Raw genomic sequence first — 24,859 nt, 5'->3', positions numbered from 1 at the left:
TGAGGGGAAGGTACGACGTTTCCCACGTACCCCTGTCCCCACACACCAACAACCTCCCCCACCAGAGTAGTACATGCACTACAATCGATGAGCATACATTGTCACTTTATCTCCCAGATCGCACAGTTCACATTACAGTTCACTCTTGCTATTGTACATTCTGTGGGTTTGGACTAGTTTATAATGACATACATGTAGCTACTGTTACCATGTTGTGCAGAGTAGTTTCCCTGCCCTAAACATTTTCTGTGCTCCACCTGTTCATCCCTTTCCCCTTCTCCCCTCTGGAACTCTAGAAACCACTGATTCTTTTTGTGTCTCCATTATTTTGCCTTTTCCAGAATGTCATATAGTTGGAATCCTACAGTATGTAGTCCTCTCAGACCTGGCTTCTTTCACTTAACAATATGCATTTAAGATTCCTGCATGTTTCTTCATGTCTCGATAGCTTATTTCGGTTTAGTGCTGAATAATATTCTGCTATATGGATATGCCACAGCTTGTTTATCCGTCATTCACCTACCAAAGAACGTCTTGGTTGCAAAACCTCATTTCTGTGTGCAGTTGTGGGTATCTTCAGCATGATCAGGCCCATCATCTTGTTTGTAAATAAATGCCTCACTGCATGTGCATGTTTGAATTTTATTCAAGAAATAAATTTTGTCTATTTTTCACCCCACAGTAGCATTAACTAGCTAAGTAATTCATATTCTCACATTCATTTAAATAGGTATGACTCTCTCACTGGGGTCCCAGTCAGCCAGCAGAACTTGCTTCTGGAGAAGGCCAGCATTCTGTTTAACATTGGAGCTCTGTACACACAGATCGGGACCCGGTGCAATCGGCAGCTGCAAGCTGGGCTGGAGAGTGCGGTGGATGCATTTCAGAGAGCCGCAGGTGTGTCTCCGCGAGGGCAGCTGGGTAGAGTCCTGGCCCTGCCAGTTGGCACCACATCCCCCAGCTGAAGTGGGTCTTTGGGTCCTTTCTAGGCTCACGCTTGGCCTCACGGGCCTCAAAGGGCCAGACTAGTTTCCAGCACTGGGGTAATTTCCCATCGAGAGAATTGCTTAATGGCTTAAACCCTGTTTCTCAGGCTGGGTCTGGGTTATGGCTCATGCACACAGTGCATCATGTGGTTAATGATTAATCTTTTCTGAATGAGTGGCCCCAAGGATGGCAGTGAATGAACTGTTCCTCTAAAGACTATATTGAAAAACAGAATAAGTTTTTCTGACTAGTGAAAATGTAGACTTTTTAAAAAATCATGTGTCTTGTTAAGTACCTATTACTTTTTATGCCTTTATATTTTGTTCATTCTGTGAAGCCTGCCCACCTGAGGTTCAGCCCTCAAGAGACCCTTAGCGCCAACCTGTGGAGAACTGGGGGTGGCCAGGCCTGGTGCAGTGGGTGGGCCTGCTGCAGCTCATAGGTGTCTGAGGGTCCTGCTCGCCCCCCTCTAACAGGACTTGTGTCAGGCACACTCGGCATGGGCAGTGGTCAGCAAAGCGGTGGCCCACAGCGTGATCCCCCAAGCTGGCTCCGTGGCATGTGTCCATCTGTGCCAGTCCTCCTCACTCTGCTTTGGGGTGTTACCCCCACAAAGAACCTTTCTGAGTATCTCACTTTGCAAGGCCATTAAGAAGTTCAGCTGCCATTTTCACCAATCATGGAATTACTCATGTTAAAATATTGATCTGTCGGGATGAACCAATATGCTAAGATTCCATGTGGCGGTCCCATTTCTTTCACTGTCAGTCTTTTCCTGGGCTCATCTTTCTTTCTGAGGAATCTTAAGCAGGTGTACTTTGTGACCTGTCTCTGAGATTACAGATATGGACAAAAAAGCTTGAGAACAGAGTGGAGGAACCCCAGAGGGGAGCAAACATCCTGGAGCAGTTGCCATCTTTCTATAGGGTGATTTATGCTTTGCGACAAAACCTGAGGAACCAGTCAGATGGGATTCATGGCTGGAGAGCCTATTATACCTCCAGGTTGATTGTCAGTTTATACTGTGACAGTTAATTTTCTAAAGCATAGCAAGAGTTAGCCGAGGGTTACGGCATGAAAATTTCCCTTGAAATGGGCTGAGATGATCTTTGCTAGGGCTGGGAAAAAGCCCTGGGTTTCTGAATGACCCAGGTGTTACCTTAGTCCTTCTGCCTGCCATCTGCTTTGCCTCCATCAAATGCCTGGTCATGGTTGGGATTTCTTACCGTTGTCCCAGGAGAGACCGAAACGGATAGGAGCAGTCTGGCTTCCTTTCTTGGTAAAGGTATAAATGTTTTGGAAGAGAATCTGATTTTTTTTAAACTGTCGTAAAACATACATAACAAAATTACCAATTGAACCATTTTTAAGAGCATAATTCATTGGCATTAAGCACATTCACATCCTTGTGCATCTATCGCCAGGATTTTTTTTTGTCATCCAAACTGAAACTCTGTACCCATTAAACAGTAACTCTCCATCCCTCCTCTCCCCCATTCCCTGGCAAACACCATTCGACTTTCTGTCTCTATGCATTTCCGATTATTCCACATACCTCCTCTCAGTGCAATCATACTTTTGTCCGTGTGGCTAGTTTATTTCATTTAGCCTGATGTCTTCATCCATATTGTAGCATGTGTCAGAATTTCCTTCCTTTTAAGGATGAAAAATATTTCATTATATGTATATACCATATTTCATCATCCATTTATCCATCAATGGACGTTTGAGTTGTTTCCACCTTTTGGTTATTGTGAATTATGCTGCTATGAGTATTGGTGCACAAGTAACAGTTTAAGTCCCTGCTTTCAATTCTTTGGGATGTATACCTAGGACTGGAATTGCTAGATCTTCTGTTAATCGAGAATCACAATTTTTAAGATGCTCTAGAATGCCAGTTTTATATTTTTAGTTCCGTCACATTCTCTATTTCTGAGCAGCATGGTGAAATAAATATGATCCCCAACTAATGGGCAAAATTTTCCAATTTTAGGGGTTTTAAACTACCTAAAAGAGACATTTACTCACACGCCAAGTTATGACATGAGTCCCGCCATGCTCAGTGTGCTGGTCAAAATGATGCTTGCACAGGCCCAAGAAAGCGTGTTTGAGAAAATCTGCCTTCCTGGTTTACGGAACGAGTTCTTCATGCTAGTGAAGGTGGCTCAGGAGGCTGCCAAGGTAAGCCTTCCTGGTTCCCGTGGCTTTCAGGGGTGGGTAGAGTGTGTTGGTGCAGGCCCACTAGAAGCAGCGGGGGCTTCCCACGGCAGCTTGCCCATGACCTGGGCAGCGTGCCAGCCCTGGCCAGAGCGCTGGCTTGCCTTTTCTTGGCAAGTACTGGCATTTCAGATACGGATCACTGATTCCATCTGCAGCTTAGCCTAAAAACCAGCATAATGACAGTTGCCTGATCTCCCTGTTAACTCTAACACTGACAGCACGAAGGACCCTTGGAGTCAATCCCAGATTCTGGAGCGGCCTCTGGCAGGGGCTGTATCATAGAAGAAAGAACTCTTTCTGTAGCCTGGGTGCATGAGACTTCCTGTGCCAGGCTCCCCCTCCCAACCTCTTTTCTCTTTCAGGTGGGAGAGGGCTATCGCCAGCTGCACGCAGCCATGAGCCAGGCGCCAGTGAAAGAGAACATCCCCTACTCCTGGGCCAGCCTGGCCTGTGTGAAGGCCCACCACTACGGAGCCCTGGCCCACTACTTTGTAGCCACCCTCCTCATCGACCACCAATGTAAGTCTCTCGGCTCTGGGCTTTGGGCTTTGGTCGGGATTGTGGTTTCCTGCCTCCAGGAGATAATGAGCTGAATGAGGGTTATCTGCCTGCCCTGGAGATGCTCACAGCCTGGGGACAGAGGGTGGGAAGATGGTGGGCTCAGGCAGCTGTCACACAAGCCAGGGCGGGATTGGGGGTTGACTGTTCCTGGGAAGAAAAGAGGAAGTGTTAATGCTGCCTGGAATGGAGCAAACCACTTCACAGAGATGACTTTTCACTTCACGTGGAATTTAGAACAAGGCTAGGCCAGGGCTAGCACTACTGAGGCATTTGCCTCAGGCACAGAATCTAAGGAAATATGCCCTGAAACTCAATGATCAAGATAACATTTAAATGCGACATTTTAAACCAATCAAAATTAATACCCAAAAAATTCCATGGCAATCATTGGTAACAATGCTGTGTTGAGCCACGTTGGAGCCTGAAGCAAAAAAGAAATCTTGATGTTTTGTTTATGATGGCTTTTTTGCATATATATCTCAATTGCTAAATTTTTGGCATCTCCTTAAATTTTCAGCCCAAAGTGAGTGCCGCACTCTCCTCACCCCAGTCTTAGGTCAGGTAGGACTGTTGTAATTAGTACTGATCAAGGCAGCCCCCAGAGTAATGAGAGAACCAGACTGCCTCTGGAACCAGACTGCCTGGGTTCATATCTCAGCTCTGCATTTACTAGCTGCATGATCTTGGGCAAGTTACCTAGCTGCTCTGTGCCTCAGTTTTCTCATCCCTACAGTGGGGCTATGAAGAGAACCTCTCAGTGTTGTTGTGAAAACCAAGTGCCAATATGCAAAGCTAAATAGTGCCTGTGCATAGCGGGCTCTCGGAAAGTGTTAGCGGCTGCTGCCAGTATGATTATGTGGTCTGCTACGCAGGACAAGTCACGAGACTGGTGGAAATACAATGAATGCTTCCGTCACTGCAGTAGAGACAGCCATAAGGCAGCTATTGGACCCTAGGGTGTAGTTGTAGGCAGATTCTCATTCAAGTTGGACTTTTAGCTCTGAGGGGGCCTTTTCCAGCCAAACAAGGAAGGAAAAGAAAACTAAAGCAAGAGCTTTGGAACGGAGGCCGAAAGTATCGATGGTAGTGGTGAGTGCTTGGCAAAGTTAGAGGGGGACATGTGCCAAAAAGGGTGCAGGCATGGAGGCCCCCAGCAGGCTGATGCAGGGCTGTGCTGGGGGTTCCGTGAGGCGGGTGCCTGGAGGAGGTTGAGAGTGTGGCCTTGAAGCTCAGTCAGCCCCCAGAGCATGCCTGGCCCTGAGGGTGCGAAGACTGGTCAGCTGGGTTGCCGGAGGTGTGTCCAGGGGCCCCAAGGAGGCCTCTTACCCCAAGTGCCATGTAAAACTGGGGGAGAAACGAACCTGAAGGTGTGGTTGAGAGAGGAATCCTAAGTGGGTCTGCGGTGCCATCTCCAGAGCCCTGGACACAAGAAGGGACTTACCCTTCGGTTCTCGTTGCAGTGAAGCCTGGAGCAGATGAAGACCACCAGGAGAAGTGCCTGTCCCAGCTCTATGGCCACATGCCAGAGGGACTGACACCCTTGGCCACCCTGAAAAACAGTCATCAGCGCCTACAGCTGGGTGCGTATCGGCTCTCCTCCTTCCTGCTTCCTCATGCCCCATTTGGTGCCCAGCTGGTCCTGCTCACAGACAACGCTAGGCAGGTCCCCAGGTCGGGGCTTAGAAAGTAGGGGTCCCAAGTCCTTCTCAGGACCGCTCTGGATTCGGAAACCATGAGGTTTGGTCCCCTAACCTCTGAGGGCTTCTGGAGCTGTGTTCTTACGGGCTCCTCAGGGCCCAGGCCTCCCAACATGGAGGTAGAGCCCTAACAATCTTCTGACACCCTGGTGGTTCTGGGGGTGACCCTTGGCCATCCTACTGCGGAAGGACACGGTGGCTCATCTTCTCAGGCCACACCTGAGAACTGGTAATGAGTTGTCATGGCCTGGCCTTGGTCAAGTCTCAGAGCGCGTACCTCTTTCCAGGCCTGCATTCCTCCACTACCCACGCACGCCCCACCCCCGCACGCAGTTGCCCCGTCTCGCCTCCTTCCACGGGCTGGAACCCTTGGACTCACTCTCCTTGGACTCTCCACATTTGATTTGCAAATCCCATTGACTTTCTTTATAAAACAGAACCCAAATCTGACCACTTCTTATCCCCCCACCCCAGTCCAAGCCACACTCATATAGTGCTTACTAAACAACACCGACTTGCTGAAGCCTCACACAGTCCTTTGAGATCGGTATGGTATGATCCCCATTTTTCAGTTGAGGAAACGAAGGCCCAGAGAGGTTACACAGCTTGCTCAGCCTTCATCAATGGCCTCATACCTGGTCTCCCTGCTTTCCTCTTTGCTTCTGCATTGTCCATTCACATGAGTCAAATCATGTCAGTCCTCTGTTTGAACCCTAATAGGTGCCCATCTCGCCCAGTGTAGCAGCACAAGTCCTCACCCTGCACCTGTAAGGTTGGACATGGTCCGGCCCCTGCTCCTCTCTGCTCTCATTCCTAGCCCTTCTCTGCAGCCCTCACTTCCTCTAGCCAGACCCCAAGCTCCCTGTTGTCCTTGAACAGCAGACTTATTCCTACCCCAGGGCCTTTGCACTTCCTATTCCTTCCTTCAGGAATTCTCTTCTGTCAGATATCCTCATGGCTGCTCCCTCATTACCTTAGGGCTCTGCTCAGAACTTACCTTCCAAAAGGCCTTCCCCAATCACCCATCATAGAATGGCAGCCTTCCATTCCCCATCTTCTCTGGCCACATTGGCCTACCCTATTTTCTGTTTCTCTATAACCTTATTGCCACACAATCTATTACATATCATTTTTCTCATTAATATTCTGTCTTCAGCCTCTAGCATGTAAACTCTATGAATGCAGAGGCTAGTTTTTGTTCATTGCTTTCTTTAGTGCCTAGAACATTCAGTAAGTACTTGTTGAATGGATGTTTTATAGTCATGAGTGAGTATATTGCACATGCATTCAAGAGGGACTTAAGCTGTCCAGGCAGATCCTTCAGAAAAGAGAACGTCCACCTCTCTGGGCTGATCCTTGGGCACTTAGGCTCTCCTTGAGCTACTTGCATTGCAGTTTAGGACACAAGTCACATGGGGTTGCTTTTCTGTTGGCAGGTAAGTCCCATCTGCGCAGAGCCATGACCCATCACGAGGAGTCGGTGAGGGAGGTGAGCCTGTGCAAGAAGCTGCGCAACATCGAGGTGCTTCAGGAGGTGCTGTCCGTGGCACACCAGCGCTCCCGGCTCAAGTACACGCAGCACCAGGAGGACGACGACCTGCTGAACTTAATCAATGTTCCCGACATTGTTTGTGAGTGACCTGGGTGCCTGTGCCAGATGCCGAGTATGCCCTGTGTGACAGGCAGGGGCACTCAGGGTGCACAGCCTTCCTTCGTTCATCCTGCAGGGGTTGGGCAAACCCTCTCAAGTACTGGGCACTGTGAGGGGGCAAAATGCCGCTCTTGCCCGTCTCCCTGTGCCTGAATCCAGGGGCTTCTTTATCGTCTCATCCTCTTTAACCCCTTTGCGACATGACTCCCCTGCTGCCCCTTGACACACTCCTCCCTTGGTATCGGGGCACCCTGCCACCCTGATCTGTTCCCATTTCCCTCTCTACCCCCTTTGCTCACTGTCCTTCTTGCCCAACCCCACCTGCCCTTCCTGGCATTCTCATGGTCCACTCTTTCTCGTTCACATCTTCAAAATTCTTTTCTTTTAAAGCCTCCCAACCTCCTTTGGGGTTCCAGCCATCGCCTCTAGTCAGGAGACCTCTGAAACTGCTTCTCACCTTGACATTTTTGCTACATTCCACACCTACCTACATTCCATGTCTTCTGGCAAACTTTGCTTTTCTATCTGTTTTTTACCTCTGGCTCCACAGTTTGAAAGCCAAATTTATTCTTATTTCTTCCCCTAGGCTTGCTCTTTCCCCTGTTTTCTCCGTCTTTTATCAGCACCAACATTTTCTTTTTTCTTTCATAACAAAAATTATTTTTATTATGAAATGCGAAGTAAAACTTTCACTGATACAATGGAACCAGGGGATGTAGGGAAAATGTTTACTTTGGCAGTGAAAATTCTTTAAGACCTAGTTCATCGTGTGTGTGTGTGTGTGTGCGCGCGCGCGCGCGCGCGTGCGTGGACAACACTTAAGATCCACCCTCTTAACAAATTTCAAGTATGCAGTATAGTATTAACTATAGCCACCATGCTGTATGTTAGGTCTCTAGAACTTATTTATCTTCTATTACTGAAACTTCATACCCTTTGAGCAACATCTCATTTCCCCCTCCCCAAACCCTGGCATCCACCGTTCTGCCCTCTGCTTCTGCGAGTTGGACTGTTTCAGATTCCACATATAAATGAGATTGTGCGCCACCAGCATTTTCTAAGAGTCTCCAAGGTGTTGACCACTGGCCTAGGTTCAGGAATACAGGGGTGAACTAGACAGTTGTTGCTGCCCTTGGAGAGGTGGCAGTCAGCTCTGGGGGGCAAGGATGGGGAGACCTCCTTGAGAAAGTAACTTTATAGTGAGGAATGACAAGGATCATTCCAGGAATTAGGGAAAGGGGATGGGGTGGTGGCCCTGTCCAGCAAACCCCCTTTATACATACCTTTCCCATTCTACTTCCTATGCCTCTGTCCCTAGTCTTTGAGTTCCACCCCCAGTATTCAGGGACCAGCTCAAGGCACAGAGGCCCTGCTCAAGCTAGAATCCTGGGCTGTAGCAATGTTGGCTGATACCTACTGAGCATTTGAGGTCTGCCAGGCACAACAGAAAGCAGCATTCGTGTACAGCATCTCATTCAGCTCTCTTCCAACTCAATGAGGGAGGCCCTGGTATCACTTTCATCCTAAAGATGAGGCAATGAAGGCTTAGGGAGATCAAAGTTCTTGCCCCACGTGGCCAAGCTGGTTGGTGGAAGCAGGAACTGCACCCAGGCATTCTCCTTCACTGACACTGGCTACCTCCTGGACCCCTTATTTATACTATGCCCAGGAGGTAGAGACATGACCTCCGCAGTGGGAGGGAGACACACAGCTCCTGGCGAGGCCGTCCAGGGGTGATGGCACTACTCTGTTAGTGGATGAGCAACTTGTCTAAACCCAATGCTGTATCAAACAGTTTCTAAGAAGTCACAGGGTCATCTGTGACTAGAGAGGTGTGTTCTGCCTTGGTGGCACCAGTCTTCTTCCCTAAGCTTTCTTTTTATCCCGCTGTCCACATATACTTAAACCTGCTTTGGGATCCTCTGCGAGAAGCTGACTAGCCTCGTGGTAAGGGTAGGTCGGGCCTGCCACAGGTATACTGGTGGAGATTTGAGCTATCTATGGACACGACACTAATGAGAGACATGATACTTCAGTCACAGTCGCACCTGAAACATAGATTACTTCTCAGCAGGGTTATAAGAGTGCCAGAGGAAGTCCACTGCAATAGAAATAAGCTACTCAAAGGCAGAGAATGTGTCTGATTGTCACTACTCTTTCCCAGCCCTCCAGTGCGGTATAGCACATAGTAGGTACCCAAACAGAAGGTACAGGTCACACTGGCTGGGCCAGGGGGTTGACCAGTAGTCCATCTTCTGCATTACTTGTTTAAACCAAGCAGAAGGACAAGTGAGTAGGAGATGAAAAGTTTGCTTTCTCTTCCCTTCAGAGATAAGACTTTCTCTTCCCTTCAGAGGCAAGTTTTCAAAGATAACTTTCAATTACAGAAACATTTATGTGTTCCCTTATGATGTTTTCTAGCTAAAACTGAGCAAGAGGTTGAGATCATATTGCCACAGTTCTCCAAGGTGACAGCAACAGATTTCTTCCAGAAGCTGGTATGTTAAATACTTATTTCATAGTAACCTTAAGGGGACAGGCTTTACATGATGCGAGTACGCAAAAGGCTATTTTTAGATATTTTAGATTTATTTAATTAGAGACTTTAAGGTAATTTTAAAAATGATTTTACTTAAAACGTGTGGGCTATTTTAGAGAAAATGGCAAATGATGTCCTTGTGTGACTGCCATAGCATGTGTTATCCCTACCGGTGTCATTAGCCTCTGAGCGAAGCCAGGTGAAGTCTGCAAGGACAACAAGGCAATATTTCCTAACTCAGCCGATCTAATGATGCTCTCTCTGTTCCAAAGGGCCCTTTATCTGTGTTTTCGGCTAGCAAGAGATGGACACCTCCTCGAAGCATTCACTTCACTGCGGAAGAAGGGGACTTGGGGTTCACTTTGAGAGGAAACTCTCCAGTTCAAGTCCACTTCCTGGATCCTTACTGCTCTGCTGCGGTAAGCGTGGGCCATTCTGGATTGGGAGCAAAACTCACTGGCACCTTTGCAGGCAGCGAGGCACTAGTAAAATACAAAGGAAGCTGCCCAAATATATGTGGGTGAATGTTTTTAGGGTTCCTTTATGCAAAAGGCCTTTCATGGATGCTTTAGGCTCAAAGAGAAAAAGCTTGATTTCTACTTCCTTGAAGCAAACTTATGCAGTAGTCTATTTTGTTAACGAGCTTGGAAACAGATTCAGGAAACTGAAATTGAATGAACAGAACCTTAACCTTTACTTAAATCTTACTTTTGTAGCTGGCAGGAACCAAGGAAGGGGATTATATTGTTTCCATTCAAAACGTGGATTGTAAGTGGCTGACAGTGAGCGAGGTTATGAAACTGCTAAAGAGCTTTGGTGAGGACGACATTGAGATGAAGGTCGTGAGCCTCCTGGACTCCATCACATCCATGGTGAGTGCTGACACCCCTGGCAGTCAATAGGGATGTGGCATGTGAGTCCAACCACAGAGGTCTTTCCTGGGACCTCTGCCTCCCGCCTGCATTTGTAACATGCCACAGTGACCGAACGCCTAAGCTTGTCATGCTAGGATGTGCTTGCCTTGGGTCAAAGGGATCACTGGAGAACTGTTATTTTTATTCTGCAAATAAAATAACCAATTGGTTTGTTTTTCTGATTATATCCTTTTTAATTACAAAAGGAGAACATACCCATAGTAAAAAAATATTCATTCGCACCCCAGTGCTGCCATGGTCCATGGTCTACGGTCATGCCACCCAGAACAAGCCTGATGTCTGATCTCGGAAGCTAAGCAGAGTCGGGCATGGTTAGTACTTGAATGGGAGGCCACCTAGGAAGGCCAGGTGCTATAGGCATAGACAAATAATAATAATAATAACAATAATATTCAAATGATACAGACGAGCTTAAATCGTCATGTGAAAGACCATCTCCACATGTCAGAGACTGCATTTGCTGTTTTCTGTGAGATCTCGGGAGGTGTTTGACACCTGTGGTAATTTATGTGCATAGTTATATCCTATTTTTCCTCCATATGGGAAGAATCATTCCATATGTACTCTTCCACACTTTGCCATGTTTCATAATGTACCTTAGAGACTTCCGTCTATAATAATGTTCATTTATTCATGCAACAAATACTGAGCATTAGCTATGTGCCAGGCCCTTCTTATACTGGGGGCTACAGCTGAAACTAGACAGATAAGGTCCCTGCCTTTGCAAAGCTGGCACTAAAGAAGTAAATGAATGGTTGCGATTTTGATTAATGTAAAGAAAATAAAATGTGTAACATAATTGAATGACTGGGGATGGGGAGAGGCTCCTCTAGAGAGGGCTTGCACAAAGACTTGAGTGACAAGGAGGAACCTCTTGTATTTGAAGAGGTACAAGAGGAGCATCCCGGGCAGGGGACCAACAGGTGCAGAGACCCTGTGACAGGAACAAAAAGAGGGCTTTTTAGCCAGAGCATTGTGACGGGAGAAAACAATGAGAGGGAGACGGGGCCTCATTGGCAGTGGTAGGACTTTGGAAGCCATTGAACCTTTTGAGAAGGAGAATGAAATGGTGGGCCGTCTGTTTTAGAATAATGTCTGCTGCCTGGAGGCCGGCCAAGTGGCAGCAGTGAGTTGGCGATGGCAGCCACCAGGCCAGTGATGTTAGCAGCTGACACTAGGATGGGTGACAGTGGAGGTGGAAAGGGGCGGATGCACACAAGACATATTTGGGAGACAGAGCTGACAGGGATTTCTAGATGATTCTTGTAAAAAAGATGGTAGAGAGGACTCCAAAGTTTTGGGACTGAACTGCTGCATCATTTTTCATAATGATAGGAACAGGGCGGCGTGAGGAAGGTAGAGGAGAGAGAAAAAAGGGTCATGCTTTCTTTCTGTGTTCGCTATGTCATTAGAGATCCAAATGCATGTGTAACGTAGGCAGTTAGGTATTCAAATCTTCAGTTCGAGAGAGAAGAGATAGGAATAAATATTCGAGAATTATCACCTTAGAGATGATACTTAACACTGTAAGAGACTAAATGAAATTGCCTGTGAGGGGCCGAGAGCCAAGGATTAAACTCTTGAGATGCCACAAGCATCTCGAGCTCAATTAGAAGAGAAGTGGGCGCAGAGGAAGTTGCCAAGGCAAGTTCAGAGAGGTTGAATAAAAAGGAGCTGCTGAAATCAAGAGAAGAAAATCCAGCGGAGAGTGTGGTTGGCTGTGTTGCACACAGTGAAGAGGTGGAGAGTGAGGGAGGTGGAGCCGTGTCTATATTTGGCATCAGGATGGGAGGACACAAGCAGAGATGGCAGCAGAACTGATTATAGAGGGTTGGAGAGTGCACGGATTGTATGATTTCACTGATAAATGTGTGGAATAGGCAGATCCATAGAAACGGAGTGTAGATTAGTGGGCGCCAGGGGCTAGGGCCGGGACATGGGGGAATGGGGAGCAGGTGCTGATGGGTACAGGTTTTCTTGGGGGGATGGAAATGTTCTGAAATTAGGTAGTGGCAGTGGTTGCATAACTCTGCGAATATACTAAAAACCACTGAGTTATATTAAAATGGTAAATTTTGTGGTATGTGAATGGCATCTTAAAAAATAAAGACGTTAAGGGACTCACAGAACACCTTGGGAGAAGGGATCATGAGAAATGGTACTTTTAGGGGCAGAATCCATAGAATTGCTGGACAAGTGATCCCAGGTGTCCCCACCAGAAACCAAAAAGAGGTTTGTCCAAAAGGAGGGTGAATCCAAGAGCTGGGCTCTGGGCTGACAGACGGGAGCAGAAGGCACAGCCAGGGAGGCTTCACAGAGCAACGCGCCTGAAAAGAGATTGAAAGGCTTATCTTTCAATTCTGTTACATCTTTGAACCAGGCCAATGAAGCATTGGACATAGTGGTTAATGTGGTTATTTTACCCCCGCAAGGACTTTAGGTAATGATGTTTGAGCATTGTTTTTAACTGCCAAGACTTTTCTTCAAATAAAACCAAATGAGAATAAAGCCGAGTGCCCTTCCTGAATTGATTACCTGCTCCCCACTCGCTCTGGATCACGATGAGGATCCCTAGGACTCCTGTAGAGCACAGTTTGAAAACCTACTGATGGAGTGGAAGGAATCCTAGGCTTGGACTCAAAAGGCCCTTTCTGCTGTTAACAAGCCGTGTGACCTCCAGCAGGTTTATACCCTCCCTCCGCCTCAGTTTCCTCATCCATGTAGAGTTAGACTAGAGCTGTGGTTTCAAACGGCTCTGTAAAGCCCTGAGAGTTCCAGAGAGGTGCCCCAGGAAGATGTGAGGAATGAATGTGTAGTGGGGAGCTCAGTAAATGATGGGAAAAGTGGGAGGACAGGAAGAGCTATGAAAGGGAGCAGAGACATTCTGGTGGTAGCTGGGGTGGGCGGGAGTGGGCACAGGGCAAAGGAAAGCCTTTTATAGATGATTGTGTGTGTGTGTGTGTGTGTGTGTGTGTGTAGCACAGCAAGCTTACGTGCTGATGGGAAATGTCTGGGAGACAGGAGTGCAGGAGGGGGGATGCCTGGAAGAGAGAAGGCATGAGATCCAGGCACACCAGATCTTGAGGGGACTTGCCGTTGGGGACACATACAACAAGGTATAAGACAAGGATATCAGGAGAGCATATGAGCGGCTTGATAGAAGGTATCTAGGAGAAAAGGAGTGAAGTTACTAGGAAAATATGACTGCTAGGTAATGGGGTACTTGCTGGAGGTTTGGAGTCAGGGTTAGAATTTCAAGGGAAGCCCTCTGGCTGGGTAAATCACCCTCCAGTAATGTGCCACCTTTAGGTGCAGGCCCGGGGGACACAGCGGATGGAGTCGAACTACAGTTGACTTTCTTTGATCAAAATGTGAAAGAGAACTGAGGGTATTTGTAAGGGAGTGAATATTTTGCATAGCAGACTCTAAGCCAGTGAAGGTTGAAAAATGTTTGCAGGTATCTAGTCTACCACCAGGACTATTATTGTTTCTAATGATAGCACATGTGTCCTATAGAGCATGTGAGATTAATGGCAGTTTTATAGAAAAGGGAGAGAGACTTCATCCTAAGGAGCCACACTCTAGGGACATTTTATAGTGAATACCCTCCTTTCTAGCTGCATCACTCAAATTCCCCGATTTATATTATGAACAATGAACCCAACCACTTTAGATGTATTATATTTATATAAATGGCCTGATTTCAGTGCCTGGAACATAGATGTTCAATAAACATTTGGTGAACAAAGCAATCTCAATGTTAGGCAAACCTTAGAAGCAGGTGATAACCCACGTGGAATTGTTTAGAAAACAGTTTCTTCAGATTTCCTATTTGAGTCTTACACAATCTTTTTAAAAGTTAATAGTAGTGTTTAATAGGTACAGAGTTTTATTTGGGGAAGATGACAAAAGTTCCGGATATGGGTAGTGGCAATGGTTGCACCACAATATGAATGTACTAATGCCACTGAACTGTATCCCTTAAAAAGTTAAAATGGGAAATTTTGTTATGTACATTTCACCAGTTTAAATAAAGAGGGAAAAAAGTTAATAGTATCCTCACTGTGGATTCTATATTGTCTTTAAAGAGAATGAAGGTGATCTATACCTAATGGCGAGGGCTGAAATCCAAGATACACTAAGTAAAGAAAGCAGGGCGCAGACCGGTGTGTGTAGTGTATTCCTTTTAAGGAAAAACAGATGGCGATATATATTTATGCACATATCATCACCTGTATATGAACATGACCTCTAAAAGTGTACCAGAAACCATGAGATGGGCCTGGGAGCCAAGGTGGGAGGGACATGTACTGTTCAATGTATTCATATTGTTGACCATGAATATGTATTACTTTTTTATATATAATAAAAATCTTAAAAAGTGAGTAGTGGTCCTTAGCCTAAAATAGTAACTAGGGTATATTCCTTCCTTAAAAATTGCCCTTGTTTTTAAGAACCTAATTCTATGTAAGTGTTGGTCACTTGAGTTTCAGAATTATGTCAACTTTAAAGAGGATACTTTAAGTGCAGAACATGAATCTCAAACTTTGCAATCATTGATCAGACACCCTGAGGATTTCTAACACCCTTTTTCTTCCTTTCCTATGTGCAGCATAATAAGTGTGCCACGTACTCTGTGGGAATGCAGAAAACTTACTCCATGATCTGCTTAGCCATAGATGACGATGATGATAAAACTGATAAAACCAAGAAAATCTCAAAAAAGCTTTCTTTCTTGAGTTGGGGCACCAATAAGAACAGACAGAAGTCAGCCAGCACCTTGTGCCTCCCATCGGTTGGGGTCGCCGGGCCTCAGATCAAGAAGAAGCTGCCTTCTCCCTTCAGCATTCTCAGCTCCGACAGTTCTTTGTAGTAACGTGAGGGAACAAAAATGTTCAGGCCCAAAACATTTCCAGTGCCGGCTAAGCCTTCATATCTGTGCCATAATGGAAAATTCCTAAACATTCTCAAATTGTTTTCTCACAGTGTAACTTTACAATGGATATGTATGTCTTCATGAATGAAACAAGAAACCTCTAGAAATTTGTGGAAAACAAACTTATCCAAGGAATGTCACCATATTGCTGCAAGTTATTTATTATATAAAGTATTGTAAATAGAATAGTGTTGAAAATATGGCTATTTTTAAATGGCTACAATAATGACTTTTAGTTATTATCAATTAAATTGGGGTTACCTTCATTGGTCCTATTTCTAATACTTTCCAGGCTTGGGTAATAGATCCTTCCTTAAGCCAGAAGCCTGATAAGCCCAAAGTAAAGCAGGTCAAAGGTCTATAATGATGGACATAAGAAGTTAGTGTTACTAAAAACTGTTCCAAAGAGCTCTGAGGGGAATTCATTAACCTAAAATGACAAGATTTTACTATTATTTCTACAAAATATGAATGCTATTTCCAGATAAAGTCTAGTGCCAAATTCGTCGTGACTTATTAGATAAAACACTTTAGGACTCGCTTTTCTTCCAGTTTCACGTCATTTAAAAGTTGCTAACACAGTGGCAGTGTTAGATGAAGATGCTGTCTACAAGGTAGATAATATACTGTTTGATACTCAAAACATTTTTCATTTTGTCTCAAGTAGAAAGTACATAATTGTATATTTTAAGAGTCTTTAAAATGGGTTAAAACATTTTATAAGGTAAAGATGTAAATGATTTAAGCTCTATTTGATTCCTTAAAATGATATTCTTACCAATTGATTTGTCTTGCTGTAAGTTGGATGACACTGTGATTCTAGTAAGAGTCACTGTTGACATAGTACAAGTTATATAGCTAAGAAATATATAGCATTGAAATCTGATTTTGAGAGTTAACAAGAATTTAAAATGTTTTCCAGTGTGCAATACCAAAAGGGAAGCAACGCCTTTGGGAAAATGTATCCACTGCTCTTAGGGTCATTTTTATATAAGTATTTAAATAAACATTCATTTGCCTTTATTAATGGTTTTGACTTTTTCACTTTAATTCCCTCCTTTCAAATTATTTCTACCCTGATGCACAAATATTTTTATTGATTTTTAAAACTTACTAACATCTCAAAAAACAGGACTTTTAAGTTGTCTTAGTTTCTTTGAAAACATATGGCACCTTTTATTGTATTTATTTTTCGAATGGGCAAGTGTGTACCTTTTGGCCCGCAGCCTCTAGCTCTCCTTTCTAGATACACCTGCTCCTGCCATTTTCCTGTGCATCTTCCCATTGTTGGGCTATACATTTACAAACACATTTTTTTCTGTCCCCCCACACATTGGCTTTTTATCTTTAAATGGGTATTCTAGACTCCAGGCTTTCTGTGTTCAGATGTGCCCAGTGATTATAAACAAACTGTGCAGCTACCAGGAAGGGGGGGGGGCAGAAGAACAAAGGCTGTACAATTGTTTATTTACACTGGCAGCAGCCCTCAGAGCCCAAGGCTATTAAGACCAGACCCGAAGAACAGTGGCTCTGCCACTAGGAACAAGGGACTTAGAGTACACAGTGCTCCACTGGAGGTTTGTCTCCTTTAGAAGGTCATATCCACCACCTGAAACTTGATAAGACCTTTCCATGATAGGTACAGGTCAAGGTCACACATTCAAATCTGCCCAAGCTGGCTTTTTGCTGGATCGGAGAGTCACTAATTAAAGTCATCCTTTTAGGAAGATCCCCACCTGCTCTCTTCATGCTAGCAGAATCAAGGCAGCACCAGCTGGGGCCCACTAACGTAAATGCCTGCACCCAGAGAGCAAGGCAGGATAACTGGCAGGTTCCACTCAGGTCTCGCCTCATCTTTCACTAGTTGTAGAGGGAAATTTTTTTTCTTGGTTTTTAAATATGAAAAGAAAGCAAGGTTCTGTAGTTCGTGATCTAAAGAGGAAAACATAGCAGATGCTGTGAGGAGAGCTGTCACCTGGACTGAGTGAAGAACACATGAATTTGCTGTGCTACTGCTTGTCCAACGACCTGCTCCAGTTCTTGGATGGAAGCATTACTTAGTTGCTGGATACTTGGAAACTTCTGAAGCAGAAGGGGAGCTTTAACTTTTCCAACCCCTGGGATCTGTTGCACAGTTCGAAGGAGGGCGGGCTCGGAGATCTGAGTCTGTTTCCTCCCAAGAAAAGGGTTCTTCCTGGGCTCTTTGGTTTGTTCTTGAACCTGAACAGAAATTAGAGGAAGAGCGTGTGAGTGCCCTCTAGAGGACAGGCAGGGTTCTTAAATTTTCATTTTGTGGAAATTTTAGTTTTTCCACTTGGTTCAACTTGACTTACAACTACAAATGTTTTCATATGCCATGAATATGACTTTTCAGACATCAGCAAAATTATTAAATGATGAACCATATGACTACACAAAGGAGTAAGATAAAAATTTGCAAAAACTTTGAGTTTTCAGAATGCTCAGGATAAAACTAATGAAAACAGTCTACGGCCATGCCACCCTGAATGTGCCCAATCTCGTCTGATCTTGGAAGCTAAGCAGGGTTGGGACTGGTTAGTACTAGGATGGGAGATCGCCTAGGAATATCAGGTGCTGTAGGCATTAAAAAACAAAAAAAAATCTAATGAAAACATACTCTGAGGAATTCAAACACATTTCTATGGTCCACTAAGAAACATTTCAGTTGTAGGAGACTGAATGATGGCTATACCTAAAATGGACCTGCTTGACACAGGAGCTTATTATCAAAGGAGGAACCCAGTCTTCAGTAAATGCTGGATATAGGAAGGCAGATAATAGCATCACATCAAGAGAAGTTAGGAACAGTAATGTAGAGAGCTGTGAAGATGGAGAGGGATCTGTGAACCACACAGGACTGCATTTCCAATTCGGTGCTCAACCCTAGCTGCACATCAGAGGGGATGATTATTTAAAAACAACACAACAACAAAAATTGATGCTTAGGTCCTACTTCTACATTCTGATTTTTAATTGGTCTGCAAAAAGACTCATGTATTATTATTTTGAAAAGTTCCCCACAAAATTCTAATGTACAATCAAGTTGAGTAATTTTAAACACACAGTGCTGATGCTTAACAAAAGATATATGGAGATGAGGCAAAGCAGCTGCTAATTGACATTTTCATGACCTGCTAGTTGACATTTTCATGAGCGTCAGTACACATTATCAATGATGGAGTCGTCACAGCCTGGGAGTCTAAAATCAGGTCTCCAACTTGTTTACTTTGTTACACATTTGCCTAGAACAGGCAGCAACCTCAGCTGGCTACAGAGGCAGCTTCTGTACTTAAATTCTTCAAAAAGTTTTCACAAATCAACACAGAATGATTAGATTGGATTGATGGACTCAAGAAGAAATGAAAGCAAGGGCAGCTGCTAGGGTAAAGGATCCACAAAGGTCAGCTGAGAGTCTGCAGGACATGGCTATTGTGGAGCAGGAATCAGTACTTACTAACTGGATAATGAGGCAGGATGCTTCCATCTGGTTGGCCACTGGAAGCAAGACCATCCCAAGATCTAACACGGTAAACTTCTGTATGGCTGGGAAGTACTGTTCACTTATCTGCGTTTTTTCAACTACTACAATTCCTTGAAGATTACTGGACTTCAAAGGAAAAAAAAAAACCCAGTAAACCATTTTGTAACCAAATTCCTTTCAAGTTTAAGAAAACTGCAGCTCCAAAGGTGCTTGGAATGGGCAATGGTTTTATATAAATTATTCTAAACATAGAGAGAGGGGCATGGAAGTCAATTTTCAAGGTCAACTTCTTCAATTCAGCACTTACATTTCTAACGCGAACAAGCCTCTTTCGGTAGCTACTTCCTCCCACCAAATCTGCTTCGGTGACATAAAGAATGCAGGATCTGCTCGACAAGTAAAAATCTACCGGTGTCAGGCCATCCTCAAAAACAAGTTTAATTTTCCCTTAAAATGCAGACAAGAAAATAAATTCCGTGAGCTTTAGATGAAAAGGTGACACGTGGTAGAACGTTTTTAAAAAGCGGGGTAGGAAGAGAGGATTTATGCAGAGGACAACCCACCGACCTTGCATCCCCTGTGCCAGCTGCGACCCACGCCATTTCTCATTGGCCACAACCTGCCCAAAAGGCACGTGCACCGGGCCTGAGCCCTCGGGCGGGTTCCGTTCCATCAGCGGCCTCGATCCACAGGAAATGAAGGACGGAACTCGAGCAGTCTCTCCTGCACACGGCCCACACTCCTCTCGAAGCCAGGGCCTCTTTGGCAGGAGCTGGTCCGCAGTGTTCCCTGAAAGACTGAATTATTTGCCAAAGTCTAAGAACCAGAAGCTTTCTGTCCTGGTAGCCGCGTCCCTCATTTTCGTCACCTGCCTGGTTTCTGATCGCCCTGCTCGGTCCAAGCTGTGGCTCCTCAGTTCGGTCTAGGTCGGGGGCAGAGCCGGCTGGGGTCCCACGACGGTCTAGGGGCTACGGCGACATTACCTGCAGCATGCCACTTAGGATTCCCCCGCGCTCTCCTCAAATCCTTCGTCTTGCCCGCCCTCTGCCTCTCACGGAGTCTGATAAGCTATGGCGGCAGAGATCGACGTCTAATCTGACCAATAAGAGAACGTACAGCGCGCACAATTTCCGCCAGGGAGAGGATTTGAGCAGAACCTGCTGGTTGCCAAGAGCGACGGGGATGATGTATTCTTGGCTCTAATTGGCCGGCGAGAAAGCAGAGCCAGTGGCAGACATGCTTGTTGTGAAGTCCCTTGCGTAGAAAACGCTTCTGAGACTAGGCCAGCGGGCGGGACAGGCTTTAGCGAGCGGTCCTGGGTCCTGAGGAGACCAGCGCATGGGTCCAGCGGGGTGTGGCCGCTCCCCGCAGCAAGGATGTTCCTGGGGTTTCCGAGAGGCCGCAAGAACAAGTTTGTAAGTAGATCCTCGCCCGGCCTGCGCTCTGGCCTGAGGGCCAGGAATTAAGGGAGGAGAGCCTGGGCTTTGGCCTGAGATTGAGTCAAGGTAGCAACACAAGAGGAAGTGGTTTTCCGTTCGAAATGCCTTGATTTTTCGTGTTCTGTAGAATCCTTTGTCCCAGGGTCAGCCTCAGTCGGACAGGAATCGCCCTGCAACATTCGCTCCTCCCTCGAGGAGTTCGCTTCTGCAGGGCAAAAACTGCTCCATTGCTGGATGTCTCGGATGGCGAGTCATTCTTGAATCCTTCCCTCGCCGATCCCCATGGACACCCCATCAGCAAGTTCCGTAGATTGTACCCACCAAATACATCTGGCAGCTGTTCCCGCCCCCTCCGCCTCGCCCAGGATCTGCCTGTACTGCTGCAGCAGCCCCTCGCCATTTCTGTTTCCAGTCTTGCCCTTTCCCTAGTCCATTCTCCACATAGCAGCCAAAGGGATTCTTTAAAAACGCAGATTTGATCATGCTACTGCCCTCATTAGAACCAAGTGTCCCTAAATATCTCTGTCTCTCGCTCTCGCGGGGACACACACACACACACACACAAAACAAACTTACTCTCCACCCATATCTACCTTTGCTCTGTTCCTTCAGGCCTTTGCCTTTGCTTTTCCTTCTGACTGGAATACTTCCCTCCATTCCTACCCATGGCCACTCTGTCAGTATGGCTGCATACTCCCAGCCTCATTCTCTGATCCCATCTGTCTTTGCTACTCATTTCCTCTAATATCTTGCCTCCAATAATGGTTAACGCACCACTCCCCCCTCCAATCAATCAATTGATCTTATCAGTGTTCTTACTGCCCTCGTTTTCCAGCCCTAATTTCTAATTGCACAGTCCATCATTATAATCACTCCCTTTTTACACTCCCAACTCCTGTGCTCCTCTCTCCCTTTTCCGTACTGGCCTGGTGAATCTCCAAACCTGCTTCCATCCAGTTCTCCATAAATATGATACTTTAAGTGCCGAGAAAGCATCTTAATAAGGACACTCCTGACCTCTGTTTCTGACTGGGTTTAGAGAGCACGTCTGACTTGGCTTCCTGTTCTCAGCCTTCCCATCAGCGGCAGTCGTCTTAGGCAGATGGGTGTTGGGATGCAGTGAAGGCATAGTTGAAGTATATTTTTGCATTGCAATTTTGCTGACTCAGCATGGCATTATTGAGTTCTTACTCTGTCTGATTGACAGCCTATGGCCACACTGTCTAAAAGATAGACAAACCAGTAAATAACTAAGCACAAAATGGTTAGGCAAAAATTACTGTACAGGCACACACCAGGGAAGGAGCAGCAAAGTCAGTCCAGAGAGTTGACTGGGCCTTGGCGGGGATAAAGATACGGAAAGAGAATTCCAGGAGGAGAGAACAGCATCTACAAAGGCCTGAAAATGGATGAATTATTTGCTGTGTGGGACATGGATGGCAATTCTGAATGTTAAAGTATAGAGAATATGGTAGGGGTGAGGAGGGGTGATAAGGAAAGAATCTGGGTCCATTGGTAAGAATCACCAGATAGCAGCTTAGCAGCCTCCTGTACTTCACTAGACCATTTATCTGTCATCAAGAGAGTGGGGCTGCCCACTCTGAGCTTTCCTGCTGGGTTGAGACATGTTCATCCTGTGTTTTAGAGGCGGAGGCAAGAAAACCACAGTTAGGAAATGATTGTAGTAGTACAAGTGAGAAATGTTTAGCATACTGTGAAAGAGTCATTCTATCAAAAACAAACAAACAAACAAAAACCTCATGAGGCATTTTTGGAGGGCCTACGAGATGCCAGCCCTTGGCAATTCAAAGGTGAAGAAAACCCTTTTTTTCTCCTTGAGCATATCACAGCTGCAGATAGGGATGGGGGATGAGGCAGACATTAAACTGTTAAATTGCTTGGCAAGTACAGGATAGTAGGTGCTACACGGAGCGGTAGACAGAGTAGAGGGATACAGCAGACACTGCACTGGGATGCCTGCACTTGGGGTTGGCCATGCACGTGGTGGGGGGGCACTGCAGGAGACATTTGGAAGGTCTGCCCATCCTGAAGGAGGCCCAAAACCCTGGCTCTCCCCCTTCGTTGCTCTTCCCTTCTCTCCCCTGTACCTTATGCCTACCACTGCCTGATGAGTCTTTTTAGGGTTCAGTTTCATGGGGTATTCCTCACTAGACCACGGAATCTCATTAGTCTGCTCTCAAAACTCTTAAATGGAACCAATCCCCAGACCATTGTTCTAGTCTCTCCCTCCCGGGTCCTCTGTGTTACAGCAAACTGCACACTTGCTTGTTATTTCCAGAGCACTGCTACTAATGCCTTGCTTCATCCCTTTGTCCATGCTGTTCCCTCTTCCGAGACTGCTTTTCCATCACATTCCCCAAATGTGATAGCGGTGGCCGTCTTGGAAGACGCAGTCTAAATGCCTCTGTGATTTTTCTCTAAAGGGACATTAGAGGCCCCCTTGCTAGCCTCCAGAGCTGAAGGACCCCTTCTCTCTCTGGGCCACCTCAGCACTTTGCCTTTACCTCTCTATTGGCACGTTCCGTAATTCTGTGTTTTGCAGTAAGCATTGGGGTGTTTTTCCTCTGCACCCTCCCTCCTTGAGGATAAGGACAAGGTTTCTTCATTGCTGTCATGGTGTTTTGCCTCTAGTAGGTGTGAATGAATGGCTGATGCACAGAAAATGATTGAGCTACACTCAGAAACTTCTGAGAGATTCAGTTGCCTAAAGCAGGATTCTTCAACTTTCATTATGTACGAACTAGTTTTTCTTACACTGCATCACTGAAACTACTTAAAATCTTTATGAAGCCCCTACCAGCTGTTGGGTGATGTGCTAAGTGCTAGAGTTCAGGGTTAGTAAAGACAAGAAGATTGCTCTCAAGAAGTTTCCATTCTGCAGGGGGGTGGCAAGTGAGTAGGGTCGTTGGGGGCCGTGCTGTGAAACAAGTGGAGGTGCTGGAAGGTGACTCCTGGGGTTAGGGAAGCTGCTCTGAGGAGGGAGGTCTGAGAGGCCCCACAATGGGCAGCAGTAATGGCACTTCCTGGGTGGGCATGCTTGCCTAACCAGATGGGGGACGGGGGTAGCAAGGGTAGAGTGGCCTCTCTGGTGGGGCTAGATCCCTAGGTGGCCAGTACAAGTGTCCCCTCTTAGGCCCAGAGACGGGCGGTGGCAGGACCCACGTGATTCCTTACACCAGTGACCTCTCCTGGGTTTTATTTGTACAGAAACACATCATCCATGGCTTTCTCCCTGCGGCCAGTATTGCACCGAAGCCAGCTGTGCCCCGGACACCTCCTCCTCGCAGCCCCAACCCCTCTCCAGAGAGACCAAGGTGAGTCTCAGGTGAGCAGGCACTGAGGTCACCCTTGTGCTCAGCCACCAAGTGGTGGGAACTGGAACTGTTCAAACTGGTAAGAAAATTACAAGTAGGGTGTTTAATATCCTGTCCTTTAAAATATTTATCATGGTTGCATAATTTAATATGCTTTCTCTGTAGGATTATGGTTTATCTCTTTTAGGTGTATGGAGTGCTTACTTTTCATAATTGAATGCAATCAGTATTTTTCAAAATACAAAGCACTAAAGCCCAAATATTCCAGTTGATATCAAATGTTAAAAGCAATTTGGGTTGTGCACATAATTTTCTTTTGAAACATAACTCTGCCTTGCAGGAAGGAAGGAGAGGCAATTGACGTCCCAGGGCATGGGGTTCCCCTGTCCTCCAGTGCTTCTAACCAGAGAGCTGACTTCGTTTTATACCTGAGACCCCTGCCTGTGATTTTAGACACAGGAGAATTTCAGACTATTTTTTATGTATACAATACCTGGATCCGTGACTTAACTATTAGCAACGAGAACAAATTCCATTCAATGGCTGTGCCTTCTTTTTATTGTTCTTTCAGACTGGAATATTGTATGCCTTCTGATAAAAACACTTATACTTTTAGCGTTGTTTTTTTCCTTTGGTACTATCTTGATATCAAGAATAGCCATTTACTAGTATTTACTTTGTGCCAAGGACTCTACTAAGTGCCTAGAAGCATTATTTCATTTCATCCTTTCAGTGACCCCATGAGAGAAGTCCTGTTGGCATCTCTCTTTTGAGCTCAAGTGTTTGTCATTTGCCCGAAGTCTCACCACAGCTGACAAGTGGTGGCATTGCTCTGATGCCCTTGAAGGTCTGTCACGCTCTTCAGTGTTTGTGTGAACAATCCTTTAGTTATGTCATTAGGACTTAAATGTTTGTGTAGCAGCAGCAACAGTGAGAGGGTTAGCTTTATGTTCCACTATAAAGTAGAAAAACAAACAAAAAAACCCACATCATTTTCATGGCAAACATGCTATAGGCTCATTAGAAAATTTCTAGTCTCGTGCTTTACAAAAATACC

General features: G+C 45.7%; 3 protein-coding genes and 1 pseudogene across 7 annotated transcripts in view; 3 read left to right on the top strand and 1 right to left on the bottom strand.

Moving 5' to 3' along the window:
- Positions 1-16,549, top strand: part of RHPN2 (rhophilin Rho GTPase binding protein 2) — a 48,541-nt gene extending 31,992 nt beyond the window's left edge. Inside the window, exons 7-15 of the mRNA XM_016133254.2 lie at positions 731-897; positions 2,981-3,168; positions 3,570-3,726; positions 5,229-5,348; positions 6,902-7,096; positions 9,538-9,614; positions 9,928-10,074; positions 10,372-10,527; positions 15,203-16,549. Of these exons, the coding sequence (XP_015988740.2) occupies positions 731-897; positions 2,981-3,168; positions 3,570-3,726; positions 5,229-5,348; positions 6,902-7,096; positions 9,538-9,614; positions 9,928-10,074; positions 10,372-10,527; positions 15,203-15,463 (1,468 nt within the window). The 3' untranslated portion in view covers positions 15,464-16,549. The remainder of the gene's footprint in view (positions 1-730; positions 898-2,980; positions 3,169-3,569; positions 3,727-5,228; positions 5,349-6,901; positions 7,097-9,537; positions 9,615-9,927; positions 10,075-10,371; positions 10,528-15,202) is intronic.
- Positions 16,550-16,677: 128 nt separating this feature from the next.
- On the bottom strand, positions 16,678-20,084 carry FAAP24 (FA core complex associated protein 24). Its single transcript, XM_016133255.2, has 4 exons — positions 19,596-20,084; positions 19,336-19,475; positions 19,002-19,154; positions 16,678-17,746 (listed from the first exon to the last, which is right to left on the bottom strand). The coding sequence occupies exons 1-4, from the start codon at positions 19,699-19,701 to the stop codon at positions 17,498-17,500; spliced, it is 648 nt and encodes a 215-aa protein (XP_015988741.1). The 5' UTR covers positions 19,702-20,084; the 3' UTR covers positions 16,678-17,497.
- LOC118611739 lies at positions 18,012-18,130 on the top strand (annotated as a pseudogene).
- Positions 20,085-20,231: 147 nt separating the features above from the next.
- The window catches only part of CEP89 (centrosomal protein 89), a 69,835-nt gene continuing 65,207 nt past the window's right edge, over positions 20,232-24,859 (top strand). For 3 of the 5 annotated variants that reach the window (XM_016133237.2, XM_016133231.2, XM_016133230.2), the window contains exons 1-2: positions 20,233-20,443; positions 23,696-23,802. In XM_016133237.2, the coding sequence (XP_015988723.2) occupies positions 20,405-20,443; positions 23,696-23,802 (146 nt within the window). In that variant the 5' untranslated portion in view covers positions 20,233-20,404. Of the gene's footprint in view, positions 20,444-23,695; positions 23,803-24,859 lie in introns of all 5 variants that reach the window. The other 2 variants (XM_016133232.2, XM_016133233.2) reach the window with 2 other exon arrangements.

Source organism: Rousettus aegyptiacus, unplaced genomic scaffold (assembly GCF_014176215.1).
Source record: "Rousettus aegyptiacus isolate mRouAeg1 unplaced genomic scaffold, mRouAeg1.p scaffold_m13_p_14, whole genome shotgun sequence".
NCBI lineage: Eukaryota > Metazoa > Chordata > Mammalia > Chiroptera > Pteropodidae > Rousettus > Rousettus aegyptiacus.
This window is presented reverse-complemented; position numbering and strand designations above follow the sequence as displayed.